This window comes from Hyperolius riggenbachi, chromosome 3 (assembly GCF_040937935.1).
Source record: "Hyperolius riggenbachi isolate aHypRig1 chromosome 3, aHypRig1.pri, whole genome shotgun sequence".
Taxonomy (NCBI): domain Eukaryota; kingdom Metazoa; phylum Chordata; class Amphibia; order Anura; family Hyperoliidae; genus Hyperolius; species Hyperolius riggenbachi.
Window position 1 is genome coordinate 295,508,581 of NC_090648.1, and position 12,157 is coordinate 295,520,737.

Consider the following 12,157-nt stretch of genomic DNA (forward strand, 5'->3'; position numbering starts at 1 on the left):
ATTGGGTGCCCGCAAGGGGCAGATTAGGGTCTGATCTGATAGGTAAAAGTGACAGGTGGTGATAGGGGGTGATTGATGGGTGATTGATGGGTAATTAGTGGGTGTTTAGAGGAGAGAATAGATGTAAACAATGGATTTGGGAGGTGATCTGATATCGGATCTGCGGGCGATCTATTGGTGTGGGTGGGTGATCAGATTGCCCGCAAGGGGCAGGTTAGGGGCTGATTGTTGGGTGGCAGTGACAGGGGGTGATTGATGGGTGATTGACAGGTTATCAGGGGGGATAGATGCATACAGTACACAGGGGGGGGGGGGTCTGGGGGGGTCCTGGGGAGAATCTGAGGGGTGGGGGGGTGATCAGGAGGGGGCAGGGGGGGGGGAATAAAAAAAAATAGCGTTGACAGGGAGTGATTGATGGGTTATTAGGGGGTGATTGGGTGCAAACAGGGGTCTGGGGGGTGGGCAGGGGGGGTCTGATGGGTGCTGTGGGCGATCAGTGGGCGGGGGGGGCAGATCAGTGTGTTTGGGTGCAGACTAGGGTGGCTGCAGCCTGCCCTGGTGGTCCCTCGGACACTGGGACCACCAGGGCAGGAGGCAGCCTGTATAATACACTTTGTATACATTACAAAGTGTATTATACACTTTGTAGCGGCGATCGCGGGGTTAACATCCCGCCGGCGCTTCCGTATGGCCGGCGGGATGTTACGGCGGGTGGGCGGAGCCAGTTGCCGGGGGAAGCGCGCGTCATCAATGACGCGATCGCTCCCCCGGCATAGGAAAAGGACGCAACGCCCTAAGGCGTATTGCGGTCCTTAAGGCATCCACTTTGCCGCCGCCCATGGGCTGTGGGCGGTCGGCAAGTGGTTAATCATGTAGCTAGCCTAGTGCTAGCTACATGACAGCCGCTGTGCAGCAGCATCCCCCCACTCTCTTTGATCGTGTCCGTCGATCAAGCCCCTCCGGAAATCCTGTTCTGAACGTGATTTCCATTAGGGCTTCCCCCGTCGCCATGGTGACGGGCGGGATGACGTCACCAACGTCATCGACGTCGTGACGTGTTGGTGACGTCAAAGGGAGTCCCAATCCACCCCTCAGGGAAGGGCAGCGTGGTGGGGAGCGACGGCGTTTGGGCAGTATACGCAGCTAGCAAAGTGCTAGCTGCGTGTACAAAAAAAACAATTTATGCAAATCGGCCCAGCAGGGCCTGAGAAATCCTCCTGCGCGGCATAGCCCGAGCTCCGCTCGGGCTTACCCCCAGGAAGGTTTAATATGGTTTAGATCATTCCTGACTGACAGAACACAGAGTATCCCTAGAACCTATCATGTCCAAACCTGCACCTCTACAATTTGGAGTGCCACAAGGATCAATCCTATCCCCTCTGCTGTTTGCAATCTACATGTTGCCACTCAGTACACTTATCCAATGACATGGCCTGAAGTACCACTGCTACGCCGATGACACACAGCTATACCTGTCTTTCAAACCTGGTGGAACAGACCCTACTCCAAAAATAAATTCTTGCTTAGCTGAGCTACAGGCATTGGTGAATGATAACTGGTTGAAACTGAATGCTGACAAAACTGAGGTCCTTTTTGTCCAAAGCCAGCGCTCGCCATCAAAACAGCTGTATCCTAAAGCAACACCAATCAGGATTGGGAATTCAGACATAAACAGCTCCAACTAATTGATGGGGAATTGAGTTTCAGAAACCAAATTTCATCTGTAGTTAAATCTTCCTACTTTCATCTGAAGAACATTGCAAAGATTAAACATCTGATTCCCCCAGAGGATCTTCCAACCCTAGTTCACGCCTTCATCACATCACGGCTGGACTACTGCAATGCCCTTTATGCTGGCCTACCCAAAAAGGACCTGCGTCGCCTGCAATTAGTGCAGAATGCTGCTGCCAGATTGCTAACAAACCAGCCTCGCCACTGTCACATTACACTGATCCTTCGCTCACTGCACTGTCTACCAGTACAATGGAGAATACTCTTCAAGATTGGACTGCTGACATTCAAATCCCTGTACAATCTGGGCCCTGGATACATGAAGGACTTGCTGAAGCTACACCACACCTCTCACAACCTCAGATCAGCTCTATAGTTCTATAAACTTCGCCACTCCCAGAGTGCACCTCAAAAAATCTGGAGACAGAGCCTTCTGTCATGCTGCCCCTACTCTTTGGAACTCCCTGCCACACCCAGTAAAGACAGCACCATCCCTGGAGCTATTCAAATCCAGACTGAAAAGCCACCTGTTTAGCCTGGCATTTCCGGACTAAAATTCTTCCTCTGTTCCACGATGGTTTGAGCCATGCTTATGCGCTTTGAGTCCTACGGGAGAAAAGCGCTTTACAAATGTTATTTGTTGTTGTTGTAATATGTATGTCAAGACGTTGTATTACAATTACTTTATAAATTATGGGCTTATAATCAGGGCTGGACACAAAACTGAAAAAAATACACCTTTATTTCCAAATAAAATATTGGCGCCATACATTGTACTAGGGAAAATTTTTCAACGCTGCAATAACCGGGACAAATGGGCAAATGTGAGTTTTAATTACAGTAGCATGTATTATTTTTTCCTTTTTAAATAATGCAGAGTGCCTGGCTGTCCTGCTGTACCACTGCATCTAATATGTTTTGTCTTAGACCCTAAACAAGCATGCAGATGAAGTGTTTGACTGCATCTACCGCATGCTTGTTTCAGGTGTGTGATTCAGACATTGTTGATTCATGAAAGATCAGCAGTTTGCCAGGCATCTGGTATTGTTTAAAGAGGAACTGTCGCGAAAATCCTAAAATTTAAAACGCATACAAATAAGAAGTAAATTTCTTCCAGAGTAAAATGAGCCATACATTACTTTTACCCTATGTTGCTGTCACTTACAGTAGGTAGTAGTAATCTGACATTACCGACAGGTTTTGGGTTAGTCCATCTCTTCATGGGGGATTCTCAGTATGGTCTTTATTCTTTATAAAGACATTCCCTGAAAAAGATTTGTACAAAGATGCTGACCAGCATCCCTGCTCGCTGCACACTTTTTTGGCAATTGGACGGAGCAACTGACATTCACTAAGTGCTTTTAAAGATAAAGAACCCCCTGAGAAACCCCCCCCCCCCCTCTGAAAAGATGGTCTAGTCCAGGCACGGGCAAACTTGGCCCTCCAGCTGTTGAGGAACTACAAGTCTCACAATGCATTGCAGGAGTCTGACAGCCACAGTCATGACTCGTAAAGGCAATTGCATTGTGGGATTTGTAGTTCCTTAACAGCTGGAGGGCCAAGTTTGCCCATGCCTGGTCTAGTCCAAAATCTGTCGGTACTGTCAGATATCTACTACTTACTGTAAGTGACAGCAACATAGGAGAAAATTAATTTATGGTTCATTTTTACTCTGGAAGAAACGTACTTCTTTTTTGTATATGTTTACATGTATTTAAAATTTTAAGATTTTCACGAAAAAGGTCCTTTAAGGCCAGTTTTACAACTAGCCAGAGCATTGCTTCGCCCATTAACTTACATGCATTCGGTCTCTCATGGAAGTTCAACCATAACATGCTGTTGACTTTACTGCGAATCGGACACTTTCGGCACATCGCGACTTGGTTAGTGTACTAGGCCTTATAGACTTTCATTGCTGCTGCGTTACCCTGCGTGCAGATAGGGTAGCGCAATGCTAAGAAAGTGGCCTAGTGTGAAAGTGGCCTAAAAGGAAAGATGGTTTATAGTGTTCAGTTAGGAGGTTATACAAAGAGCACCAGTCAGCTGATTTCACATGCCACCAGGCTGCCAGAACAGATGTTATTTGCCCTTCTTTTCTAGTGGTAAGTAAATGACTGACTGTGTGGAGAAAGTGCATTCAAGTTGTGGGTGAAGTGTCCGGCACAGCTGTGATGCAGGTGGAGCTTCAGGAAGGAAACGTGCTCCAATTTGCATCAATTGCTACTTTGGCAATTAAACCATTTTGAAATGACCTTTTTGGTCCAACAAGTCAGTTAAGATTTTGACAGCAGGGTGTAAAGATGAGAGATTCCACAAATGTGGTTCATTAGACTGAGGAACTCTCATTCTGGAGCACGGGTTTTGACCTTTGAATCTGTAACGCTACTTGCACCTAACATTCATTAAAAAACTCAAGTCTATTTCTAACCTTAACTCTAGATATACCTAACACTAAACTTTGCCTCTATGGTAGGTTTATACCTGGTTTTTAAATGACAGAGATGAATGAGCACATTATTCCACTCTTTACCCCACCAGTGGAAGTCGCACTATCATCCTTCCTTCCCATTCCATAGCAACAGACACATCACTCAGATGTAGCTGAGTTTGTATCTGTATGTGCTCAAGCTGGGAATTATCATCCTAGCTGTTGGGTCCTGAAAGCTACAGGGGATAGTAAATGTGCATGTGTACACTTGGTATGTCTCCACAAGACTTCACATTACAAGCATTTCCTGGTACCCCAAGATATATTGTCCACCTCTACTTCTACAACGATTTAAAAGTGGTTTTATTAACAAAACAGCAAATACAGTCGCAACCCCCCCCCCCCCCCCCCCAAAAAAAGCCTAAATACTTACATACTACTGTAACAGAATTGCAGTAGCAGCATCAGTTGTAAATACATCCCAAATCAGTCAGGTCCAAAAGAGACCTTTACCATACGAGTACAGATCACAAGAAGGCAAACAAAAGTAATCGGATAATTTCAAAATGTAGTAAACCCCTCCTTGATTCATCCATCTTGATCTGTGGATCCTCTCTCATCCATGTGCGAGTGTATCCTGTTGGCTCTTGTGTGACATTTGCTTTATAAGATGAACACAAACAGCAGAAGAGCCCCAGGTGGAGGTGGGGAAACTGTCAGGAGAAAAGGGAACACAGCCCTTGATGTCACGTCTATGTAGTCTCTTTTCCAAGCAAAATAAGCCCAGTTAGTCTAACCTTTCTTTCTACGTGAAACCTTCCACCAGGGCTGCAATCCACTAGCAGCCTTGCAGTGCTAGTGATTTGAAAAGCTCTTGCTAATGCAATGCTGTGGGAGATTTTTTATAAAATCACATTGCTCAAGTTGGATCACACATCTAGCATTACCTGATGGCTCTTTCACACTAGGAGCTGATCCGTGTGCTTAGACTTAACGTGAAAGTCTATTTGACTTTCATGTAAAGTTTCACATTAGACAAAGTGTTCCAGAGTGTTGCGTTGTAACGCATCTGGGAGCCTCGAATCGTCCAGGCGCGGCTTTTTCCGTCGGGTGAATTAGAACTACCGACATTAAAGAGACTCTGTAACATTAAAAAGATCCCCTGGGGGGTACTCACCTCGGGTGGGGGAAGCCTCCGGATCCTAATGAGGCTTCCCACGCCGTCCTCTGTCCCACGGGGGTCTCGCCGCAGCCCTCCGAACAGCCGGCGACTGTGCCGACTGTCAGTTCAATATTTACCTTTGCTGGCTCCAGCGGGGGCGCTGTGGCGACTTTCTGCACGGAAATAGACGGAAATACCCGATCTCCGTCGGGTCCGCTCTACTGCGCAGGCGCCGGAAACTTGCGCCTGCGCAGTAGAGCAGACCCGACGGTGATCGGGTATTTCCGCCTACTTCGGCGCCGAGAGGCATCAGAGCGCCTGCGCAGGAGCCAGGAAGGTAAATATTGCGTCACGGCTGTAAGGAGGGCTACAGCGAGACCCCCGAGGGACGCAGAATGGCGTGGGAAGCCTCATTAGGATCCTGAGGCTTCCCCCACCCGAGGTGAGTACCCCCCAGGGGCCGTTTTGTCGTTACAGTTCCTCTTTAATCTGCGTCGCACAGCAACTTCCCGACGTCACGCCGCAGGTAATTATAGTGTGCACGGAATCGGTTTGGTTATATGAAAGAGCCCTTAGCAGGAGCTTTTCAAATCACAAGCGCTTGGCTTAGTAACGTACTGCTAGTGGGTTCCAGGCCTCACTGTGATTATTTTAATTGCCCATCTTTGTACCTGTTGTAAAACTTTAATGACCTTTCTACGGTGCAGTGTCCAAAATTATATCACGTTCCTTTCATGAGGCCTTACAAGTGATTTTATAAGGAGGGAATATTATGCTAGCTTCTCATGCTTTTTATTTCTTGTTTTATTCATTACAGAGTTTAATTTGCTTTAGCTACTGCTGCATGACATTACATATGGTTGCTACTTATCAACCTGTATTCCCAGGTCTTTCGCAAAGTTTATGAAGTCTCCAGACATATGCCACTTACTGTATTTTGCAGACTATAAGACTCTCCGGACTATAAGATGTACCTAGGTTTAGAGGCCAAAAACCAGGGAAATAGCATGCAGCTGTTAATACAGGAGTAGGAGGCAGGCCAGTCCACTCCTGCTTGTGGAGGTGGTATTTTATTAGTGCTGATGGTTTCTGGGATAGGACCAAGGCTCCGTCATTGGGGCCAGTCCCCACACTCTCTGAGTGGCTGTGACCGATCAGATGTCATGGGGTGTAATTTTTTTCGTTGTTAATGAACAATGCCCACTGACATCTGATAGGTTGCTACTGAGATGGTGCAGTAATTGGCCCCAATGACAGAGGTTTGGTCCTGCTCATGAGACCATTGGCACCAGTGAAATACCGCCTCCACAAAAAAAGTGCAAAGAGCACATAGGCCTCAATTCATAAAGCATTACCGCATGTGGTAATGCTGAAAACAGCAGACTTTCCCAAGCACTTAGCAAAGCGTCAATTCAAAAAGGTTGTTACCGCATGAAAAACTGAAATTATCGAGCAGTGAGGAAAATTACCGACTTGGTTGTAATTGCCTCCAACACATGCCAGTAAATTGTCAGCAAATGTCAATTTATAAAGCCTTCAACAAGCGGTAAGCCAGACGATAATTAGACACCTCTGGTGAGGTCTTACCAATGCAAAGTGCAGGGAGCCGAAGTCTGCGTGAGTCCTCTGTGCAGGGAGCCGAAGTCTGTGGGAGTCATCTGTGCCGGGAGCCGAAGTCTGTGTGAGTCATCTGTGCCGGGAGCCGATGTCTGTGTGAGTCATCTGTGCCGGGAGCCGTAATTACAACTTGGAATAAAAGAGAGATATCGCCACACTTCTGCTGTGCCCTCAATGGGATGCGGTAATTTACGAAACTTCAAAGGCAGCTGTGAAAATCTTTATGAATTAACACAAAGGTCTAAAACACCGAATGCGGTATTTTCCCGTCCAGATTTTTTTTACCGCAAAGCCTTTTATGAATTGAAGCCATAGAGGGCACCCGTGATTAGCAGGTAATGGCAGCAGATGGCTGCAACATTGGAGGTACCTGGAACACCTTGGCACTGGTCCAAATGTATTATTCAGAACATAAGACATACTGACCTTTTCCTCTCACTTTTGGGGCGCCTTCTATTCCCTGCTACTTATATTCCGAAAAATACGTCAGTCTATATGATGCTTTGCAATACACTGTTGGCATGTCTAAATTCTCATACACACCTTATTTAACAAACATTCATCTGCAGATCAGATCCACCAGGATGGATTTTCAGATCTGCAGATGATTGTCAGATATGCAGATGAAGTCTGTTAAACAAGGTGTGTATGATGATCCTGCAGATCTCATAGACTATGAATGCATTTTGCAGGGACGGATCTTTTGCAGATACTGATCTATTGAATGGTTACAGCATCTCTGTGTGCAGCATCTTGCAAAGATTTGTATCTGATGGGGAGTTCAGCTCAATAGAATAGACAGTGTAGAGTATGGCTCTCATACTACATGGAATTGGGTAAAATTGGTCTGTGATCTTGCCTTTTCCAAAGACTCTTAGCTCAAGTGTGTATGTAGCCTAAGACTCATGACATTAAAGTATACCTGAGGCAGATTAGTGTGTGCAAATCAGACACAGAGGTATAGCTAAAGGACATGCCTCTGTGCCCCCTCAGCACAGCTCCCTGAACAACCCCCCCAATCTATTGACAAGCAGCTTGTTGGCAATCTAAGAGGGGAAGAGGTGTTCTTAACAGGAGAGGCACTCCTTAACCTATTTTGGTTTCTGGACGTAGAAACTACGTCCAGAAACCATGTGCGCTACCGCGCGCCCCCGCGGCCGATCGCGCGCGTGCACGCGCACTCCCGGCCGCGGATTCGGTAGTCAGGGAATCAATATATCGGACTATGAAGTCCGATCACTGATTCCTCTCCCCCGCTGAAAAAGCGACAGCTTCTCTCGGAAGCTGCGCCTTTTCTGGCCATTCACTGCCTGATGCGCCACTCTAAGCGTGTGTTACGCTTAGAGTGACGTCATGTAAACAAACTCATGGCCGCCATCTTGTGGCCAAAAAGTAATACTACACCTGAAAATAAAAATGAATTAAAATCAACACACATTTACATTATAAATCTATTGTTTACCCCCCACCCTCCCAAAACTACCCAAATAAAATGTTTACTATAAATAAAAAAAAACATTACAATAAAAAAAAAAACATGTAAATATTTACCTAAGGGTCTAAACTTTTTAAATATCAATGTAAAGATGAAATATTTTTATATTTTTTTTATTTTAAACTTGTTAATAGTGATGGATGCAAAATGGAAAAAATGCACCTTTATTTCCAAATAAAATATTGTCGCCATGTATTGTGATAGGGACATAATTTTAACGGTGTAATAACCGGGACATATGGGCATATACAATACGTGAGTTTTAATTATGGAGGCATGTATTATTTTAAAACTATAATGGCTGAAAACTGAGAAATAATGAATTTTTCCATTTTTTTCTTATTCTTCCTGTTAAAATGCGTTTACAGTAAAGTGGCTCTTAGCAAAATGTACCCCCCAAAGAAAGCCTAATTGGTGGCAGAAAAAACAAGATATAGATCAGTTCATTGTGATAAGTAGTGATAAAGTTATAGGCTAATGAATAGGAGGTGAACATTTCTCTCGTGAAAACCACGGAACCTGAATGGGTTAAAGAGAACCAGAGATGAAGCACCCTCATGTATTTTATTACATTTATCAGTGGGAACATGACAGTAAACACCTACCCTGCTTTTAGTTTCACTGTTATCTGCTTAATTAGTCTATTAGCAACTGTGATAAGAATCCACCGACTATTCAGTCGAGGTTTGACCTGGAATCATTATAGCTGAGTCACTCTTCTGTGGAGTCCTTTCAAGCCCAAGCCTTCCCCCTCCTGGCTTAGATCTTCTGCTTTGCATACTGAGAGCTGTGATGACTGGGAGGGGCTGCTGCTCCTGAGAGAGAAGCTCTGTGGCTGTAATATGATCCCTGTGTGCTCTGTGTGCACTAGATTCTCATAGGAATGAAACTGCAGTTATTATCAGTGACACTTCCTACAGGCAGATCATACCAAAATGAAAGCACATAGATGAAAGGCTGCATTTAGCCTAGATAGCAGCATAGTCTCATATAGCCTTGACAGCACATCCAGAACAACTCATATAACCCGGAAGGAGAAGGGATATGAGCCGGCGGCCATATTTGATTTTTCCTGGAGCAATAATGGATAAAAAAACACTAAAAAAGGCACACCAGAGCGGCAAAATTATCAGGTAGAGCATTTATTCTTTACAAGCTATCAACTGATATGTTTATTTTGTGTGAAACGTTCATCTCTGGTTCCCTTTAAGGACTGGGCACACTGTTTGCAATACTTGCCCTGTGATTGCTGTGATTGGCTCACAGTGATCACAGGCTTAGGAGCCAATGATAGAAAAGAAAACAGGAGCGCACCGCTGGTGCAATAAACCTTTTTACTTCACACGCAATAAAAAGTTACACTCACAGTGTATCGTAGTACAAATGCGCCTGTACAGCCTGCCGGCAATCGCTTCCTGTCACCCGTGCTTGGCCAGAGCAGCGGGGAGCGTGGTTGTTAGCGGAGGAGTCGAGAGCGGTGGGCGGAGCCAGGTCGCGGGGATGCCGTCTGACGTCAAACCTCCTAACAGTTGAAGATAGCGCAGGGATTGTTCTTCTGTCTTAGGAGCCAATGAAACTGGCTCCTGATCCTTACATAGAACTCCATAGAAGAGTTCATGATGGTACATGCATATGATCATGGCAAGAGCGTGAGAAGCCGGGCTAGTAAAAACCTACGAGGACTAAGCATCCATGAACATGGCGTACATTTAACCATGTGTGGTCATAAAAATGTTGATGTGAACACTTGTGTTGATAAAGTATTGTTAATGCAATTCTTTATTTTGTGTTTGTTTGCTTTTTTAATTGCAGGAAAAGGCCATTCCATGTTTATTGCGACTGCGACAAACACAAGATGAAAGCTTACAGGCTGCAGTAAGAGAATGTTTAGCCCTGATTGGTTATACTGATCCCGTTAAAGGCAGAGGAATTAGAGTTCTTACAATTGATGGTGGAGGAACTAGGTAAAATAAAGCTGCGATTGATGTGTTATTTCATTTCTGCACTTCTTTTTGTTTATTAAGAAAGTAGTGAATGGACGTGTAGTGATTTAATAAGGCCAGACATCTTCTCCAAGCTTGTCAATATTATGCTTCATTTTAAAACACAGTCCTATAAATTCCTTGGCTTCGACCATTTTTAATGTCCAAACATATGAGTGCCGAGGCCTTTTAAAATTGGAGAATAAATTAAGGCACCATTATTACCATATTCATTTTTGGCTATTTGTACTTGATAATGGCTGCTTAATATAAAATACTATATATTTCTGCATCGTTGCACTATATTCTTGCTTTGTCCATGAGGTTTTTTTCTATAGTAAGTTGCATGTTTATTTTAGAATTGTGTTATGCACTTTAAATAAGTTGATGTTCTTATTTAATGCTTTACACTTGAAACAATGGTTTCTTTTATCATGTAAATAACTGCTTACTGGGACTCATCTTAGAATCTCATTTGTTTTTCATCTCTACAGAGGTTTAGTGGCACTACAAACTCTCCATAAACTAGAAGAACTCACAGGGAAACCGATTCATCATCTCTTTGATTACATCTGTGGTGTTAGCACAGGTAAAGTATAATCTGATGATGTTTTAAACTACAGCATATCGAGGATGGAACCAAGGGGAGGGGGGTGTGTGTATGCAAATTAAACTTATAGAAAAATTGGAGCAGCTACTCATAGCAGCCAATAAGAATCCTTGGAGCTGATTCACTTAACTATGGTAAAATAGCAGTGCACATACAGCACTTGGCAATTCTACCAATGTTTATGCAAGCAACGTAACCCGTGTTTCACATATAGCACAATTTGGGTCACGTCCACAATGGGCCCAATCTGACTCTAGGAGATAATTTTCACCCCCTGTTTGTTTAAAATAGCTTTTAGCACTTCAATTGAAAAAGTACCAAAAAGTATGCTAAAAGGTACTGTAACAACTATTCTCCGCATTGTCTTGCTTGCTGATGGCTTAAAAGGAATTTTGTTGAAATATGTGAAATACCACAGGGAATTGGATCAGGCCCAATGCATGCTGCAATATTTGCATAAAAGGCAAAAAATACACCTTTATTTCCAAATACTATATTGCCACCATACTTTGTACTAGGGACATAATTTAAAATTGTGTGATAACCAGGACAAATAGGCAGATAAAATGTGTGGGTTTTATGTACAGTAGCAGTGTTTATATTAAAACCTATAGGGGATGAAATTGGAGAAATAGTGTATTTTGTTCACTTTTTTCCTTTTTTTTCACTTTCAAATGCATAGAAAATAAAGTAATTACTGAAAACAAATATCAACCCCTAAAAAACCTAATTGGTGGTGAAAAAAACAAGATATGCAGGTCCTTCTCAAAAAATTAGCATATTGTGATAAAGTTCATTATTTTCTGTAATGTACTAATAAACATTAGACTTTCATATATTTTAGATTCATTACACACAACTGAAGTAGTTCAAGCCTTTTATTGTTTTAATATTGATGATTTTAGCATACAGCTCATGAAAACCCCAAATTCCTATCTCAAAAAATTAGCTTATCATGAAAAGGTTCTCTAAACGAGCTATTAACCTAATCATCTGAATCAACTAATTAAAGGGATACTGTAGGGGGGTCAGGGGAAAATGAGTTGAAGTTACCCAAGGCTTCTAATGGTCCCCCGCAGACATCCTGTGCCCGCGCAGCTACTCACCGATGCTCCGGCCCCGCCTCTGGTTC

At 43.8% G+C, this 12,157-nt stretch overlaps 1 protein-coding gene across 1 annotated transcript in view; it reads left to right on the forward strand.

The window, feature by feature from the left end:
- PNPLA8 (patatin like phospholipase domain containing 8) overlaps nt 1-12,157 on the forward strand; it is an 80,567-nt gene that overhangs the window by 12,871 nt on the left and 55,539 nt on the right. The window contains exons 3-4 of the mRNA XM_068276520.1: nt 10,246-10,397; nt 10,910-11,004. Coding sequence (XP_068132621.1) covers nt 10,246-10,397; nt 10,910-11,004 — 247 coding nt within the window. The remainder of the gene's footprint in view (nt 1-10,245; nt 10,398-10,909; nt 11,005-12,157) is intronic.